Raw genomic sequence first — 5,545 nt, 5'->3', positions numbered from 1 at the left:
GATTCGTGTTCTCGTAAATCATTAGAAAGCTGGAGTGGGCAAAAGTAGATTTAGAACAATACTAACATGAAATTAAAACATACAGCGAAATCATGCTTCTGCGACTAATTACCCTGGGATGTGTCCTCTACACCAACATGTTTTGACATTTTGACTGATTAAAATAATTAAGCCCTTGAGAAAATATACCGGTTTATCGCAGAGTCGCCATTTCGCTTCCGATATCGCGTGTCCGTTGGCCCGAATGAGGTGTCTCTTACCCGTTTGTTGAATCTCAATACAGTATGCATGTACACACCTACACTCACGCACATACACACACACACATAAGCATACACGCACGTACATACATAAGTACGTACACAGCACACTCACATCTCGCCCCGGATACTACATTCCGATCCCGCTTGTTGCAAACGCATTCCATCCCTTCTACAAGAAAATTAGAACAATATCGCAGCATTCCTTGATCTCTAGTTGCACTTTCTCCAATGCCAAACTAATCATGATCTTACATTTGGAATTCCTCCATATAAGACACGTGTTTACTAAACTAATCTAGTTCTATTTCAGCTAATACAAAATGACGGATTTCACTAGGGTATCTCATCAACTTGATTCTCACAGACCGTCGGCTTCATTGTTTAGCTAAAAAAAATAGTAGAAAGTTATCAAAACTTGAAGGAAGAGCTGCCACCGGGCAAGAATATATCTGCCAGTTTATGTAAAACAATAATGTCGTTATTATCCGCATAATAAAATCCTTTCTACATGTATCATAAGTAAAATTCGAAGTTGCAAGCGTGACTTGCATTTTATGATTGAATACCGTGTTTTCACTGGTTTAACAACTTCTTGCCATTATCATTAGTAGTAGTAGTAGTAATTGCATAATCATTTTCATTATTAGTGTTGTTATCATCGTGGAGAGACACTGCATGAAAACTACTTGGGCCAAGTTCCAATGTGCATATCCTTAATGTTTAGCATAATTAATTTTAAGTAAACACTGAACTAAAAATATTTGAAAATACCAATAGGTAAAGCTAGGAAAAAATTAAGAAATGCGAAAACGGCTCTATAATTGTTATTTTAAACTGCCGTGAATAAATAAAAGTAACTTCAAAGTGAAATGATAGGCTAAAGGCTTAAGTTAACAGATGAATAAAAAAGGATTCCTAAATGATCCTCAGACAAAAGGCCTTTAAATAATAATAATAATAATAATAATAACAATAAAAATAATAATAGTAATGAAAATAATAATAATAATAATAATAATAATAATAATAATAATATAATAATAATAATAATGATAATGATAATGATAATGATAATGATAATGATAATGATAATGATAATAATAATAATAATAAAACACTGAAGGTGCATCTCGAAAGAAAAGAAAACATGGCAAAGGATGAAAATAAGCAAAAACACAAACGAATAAAAAACAAGCACAACCAAGTCCTGGGAGATAGAAAATAAAAGCAAAACCCCTTATATAAAACAGCAGGGCATCACTAAAAGTATACGTTTTCTTATAAGAATGGAGATCAAGTCCAGCTCTTAGTTGAAATAAAAATATCAGGCTCTCTTTCTTCTTTTATAGGGTTTTAGACTATATAGCAAATTAGGCTCTCAAGACTTAAGCTTTTCTTCGTGTTGCTGTAGCTCTGGTAACCGGTGTTCTCAGGCCAAAAAAGAGAGGTAATAATACACACACTGACTGTTATAGACTGACTGTATTTGGCGGTAAAGTTTTGTTCGTGGCAGAAGATGCCGGAAGTTATCGTTGCTATCATTATCCCATCCATAACTGTCAAGCTTATCATCAACACGATCGCTGCTGTTAGGTTATATCAGTGTTTTGTTATCATATAATATGATATTTATACTGATATAACACTAATATATTCATTATTTTCGTTCTCGTTATCGCTGTTTTTTTTATAATTAGCGTCAATTTTATTGTCACAGGTATATTATTATCATATTTTCCTTTCTTCATATCATGATCTTCACTGTCATTGTGTTTATATCGTCTCATTATCATCGCTATATGTATATCTTTATTTATTATTATCATCGTCATTCCTTTCCTCTGCACCATCATCATTATTTCATTACCACCATCGTCACCCTCTTCCTCTGCATTATCATCATTATAATTTTCATTTTATTATCATTGCTTTCGTTATTAGCCTTAGCATCACCATTATCTTTATCATTATCATCACCTTAGTATCATCATCGTTATCATCACTATTACTATCAATCATCACTATTGTTGTAATATCATCATCTTCAAGATCACCATCATCACCATTATCTCTACATAACTGCTATCATCGCCTCCGTCCCTATCACCATCATTAACACCATTTTGATGTCTCTCCCTTTGGCACGAAAATACTTTCCATCAAAACTCAAAAAGGGAATTCGTCTACAGGTTTAAAGGCTTCGCTGTGAATTTCGCCAGTCTTCTTATCTATTATTTTTTCTTATATTTTCACTTAGCATTTAAAAGACAAAGAGAAACTGAGGAAGAACTGCTTTGCTATAAAAATACCTATATTTTTTTGTTAATTTTCTTGCCTAAAAATTAATATGTTTAGCACATGTGTGGTATCCCTAGAAGAGTAATATGACTCGTCTTCTTGCTAAAGGAGGTCCAGGCACTCCTTGGGACCTCTAGCCAATGTCTTAGTCCTTGGGCAAGGCATAGTAACCACTCACCCCCCTTCCCCTATCAGAAAAGCATGAAGCCATGAACGCAGTTGGAGGAAGGAGCTTCAATTAGATAATACATTTATGGTTAATGCACGGAATACCAAGATTCTTGGGCCGATGTCCTCAATAGTCTGAATTCGATGAAAATCACCCTGGTCATCATTTACTTCATCGACACTACGAGTAGTGAGCAGCAGCACCAAAATTATATGTTAATGAGAATGAAAAAAATATAAATTTACGGTGTATTACCTAATAACTTCCCTTTTTGAAGATTTTCCTCACGTTTATATAATATGCAGTTTTCTACATCAAATTCATTATAGAAAGAATTCATTACTTTTTAGAAATGTAACGATGAAACGAATGCAATTGTTCATGTGAGTTTATGTAGTTTTATATATATTCGAATTTATCAGTATCAAGAAATCTAAATGAATATTCTCGTGTAAATATACGAGTGTTTACAGGTGTATAAATAATGATGAACCGAGCCAGCGGTCGGCGGAAGATGTGGATGCATGTGTACCGATGTGTGAATGAGTGGGGCGGTTAATAATAATAATATTATTATTATTATTGATATTAATGACAATAATAATAATAGTAACAATAATAATAATAATAATAATAAAATAATAATAATAAAATTATTATTATTACTATAATATTAATAATAATAATAATAATAGTAATAGTAATAGCATCATCATCCTTTCATTGAAATTATAAGAGGTCTTTAGTAAGGTGGGTTATGAAATATTATATTCATTATTAAGTTTTGTTTATTTTATCATTGACTGTCGAGTGGACGCGGGATTTTTGTGTCCAAAAAAAAAATAATTTTTAAAAATCGACCAAATAATAAGCACATCTTTCCGACAAAAAATAATCAAGAATTGAAAAGGAATAACACGCATTCTGCCTAATCTCCCCCAGCGCCCGTGATGGGTTTGAAGGTCAGGTAAACCCCGTTCCTTGGCCTGAGAATCACGGGGCTGATGGCGAGTTCCGGAGGTCCTTCGTGGCCCGCTGCAGGAGCCATGACCACCGCCTTCAGGAGAGAGGCCAACGCGGTCTTGATTACCATGTAACTGAAACGCTGGCCTGTTGAGAAAAGAGATAGATATATAAATGGATAGATAGGTATAGAGAGAGATAAAGTATAGACAGGTAAACAGAGATAGATAAATGAACAGATAGAGAGAGAGAGAGAGAGAGAGAGAGAGAGAGAGAGAGAGAGAGAGAGAGAGAGAGAGAGAGAGAGAGAGGAGAGAGAGAGAGAGAGAGAGATAGAGAGAGAGTTTATACCTACATATCTTATGCGCGCGAGTGTGTATGTGTGTGTACGTGCTATATCAACACTCATTTCAACCCCCACTCCCCGGCACTCCTTACCAACGCAGTTCCTAGGGCCGGCACCGAAGGGGAGGTAAGCGTACGGAGTGATCTCGTGCTTGTTCTCCGGCAAGAAGCGCTCTGGCCTAAATACCTCGGGGTCCTTCCAGTACTGTGGGTCCCGGTGCAGCGACCACACGGGGACCTCCACCACCGTCCCCTTCTTCACCGTCAGGCCTGTGTCACCCAACCTACTCGACGGGGAAAAAAACACACTTTGAGCTCGTAGTCTTTCAAAAGGTTACGTATTCTGAGTCTCCTTCTGCCACACGTATCTAAAACTTGATTTTCGTTAATTTTTTTAATATAAATTTTCGTGTATACGTGTATCTACATAGTTTGCTTTTCGGTTATTCTTTCTACATAAACTTTCGTGTATTCATTGATCTACATAACCATTGTTTTTTCACTACAGTATACTTACACGTAGTCCTTCACACACTGCCGGTTAAATGAGGTTTCGATGGGATAGAAGCGCAACGTTTCTGAAAAGATTGTCAACATTTTACAAGACAGAAGATCACTATAAAAATAAAAACTGCTACAGGTTCAACTTTTCTTTATATGTAGGATGGATGGAAATCTTTTGTTAGTGTCATTCTTCTTTCTGAATAATAATGATAATTATGATAACAATAATGATAAGTATTATTTTATCATTATTTTATTATTACTATTATTATTATTATTATTATTATTATTATTATTATTATTGTTGTTGTTGTTGTTGTTGTTGCTGTTGTTATCATCATCGTCATCATTATAGTTATCATTATCACAATCATCATTTCATATAATAATTATTACTATTGTTATTATTATTACTATTGTTATTACTACGTTGTTATTATTGTTATTATCATCATCATTATCACCATTTTTCTTAGCATCATTATTATTTTCATAATCACATTTCTTACAAAACAACAACAACAACGACCATAAATGATTACTACAAACAAACAAACAAACAACCACAGAGAGCAAATTCTCACCGGACACGCAAGCATCCAGGAACTTGGCTTCGGCTACGGCTTCGTAAGAGATTTCTCCTTCGTCGCCTTCGCCCTGGTGGAGGCGCTGGAGGCGTAGGACTTCCTCCCTCGCCTTCTCCTGCAGGTGAGGGTGTTTGGCGAGGAAGTAGCAGCAGAAGGCGAGAGTCGTGGCGTTGTTGTCGTAGCCAGAGAGGAGGAAAACCACGGCTTGAGACACGACTGTTATGTCGTCGAGAGCTTGAGTGAGAAAGGGAGACGGAGAAGCAGATAAGTAAAAATAATATCGGTAAAGAATATGGCTATGGTGATGGTAATGAACTCTGTAGTGACAATCGTGATAAGGGATATGGCTATAATGATACGGGATAGATAGATAGATAGAGAGAGAGAGAGAGAGAGAGATAGACAGAGAGATAGAG

At 35.5% G+C, this 5,545-nt stretch overlaps 1 protein-coding gene across 1 annotated transcript in view; it reads right to left on the bottom strand.

Annotated features, from left to right (window-relative positions):
- Positions 1-3,500: 3,500 nt before the first annotated feature.
- LOC119574204 (cytochrome P450 3A11-like) overlaps positions 3,501-5,545 on the bottom strand; it is a 7,655-nt gene continuing 5,610 nt past the window's right edge. Inside the window, exons 7-10 of the mRNA XM_037921342.1 lie at positions 5,127-5,363; positions 4,556-4,616; positions 4,132-4,322; positions 3,501-3,840 (exon numbers count right to left, since the gene is read on the bottom strand). Of these exons, the coding sequence (XP_037777270.1) occupies positions 3,659-3,840; positions 4,132-4,322; positions 4,556-4,616; positions 5,127-5,363 (671 nt within the window). The 3' untranslated portion in view covers positions 3,501-3,658. The remainder of the gene's footprint in view (positions 3,841-4,131; positions 4,323-4,555; positions 4,617-5,126; positions 5,364-5,545) is intronic.

Source organism: Penaeus monodon, chromosome 6 (assembly GCF_015228065.2).
Source record: "Penaeus monodon isolate SGIC_2016 chromosome 6, NSTDA_Pmon_1, whole genome shotgun sequence".
In the NCBI taxonomy this organism is placed as follows: Eukaryota; Metazoa; Arthropoda; class Malacostraca; order Decapoda; family Penaeidae; genus Penaeus; species Penaeus monodon.
Note: the sequence above shows the minus strand (reverse complement) of the source record. Positions and strands in the feature narration are given on the sequence as shown.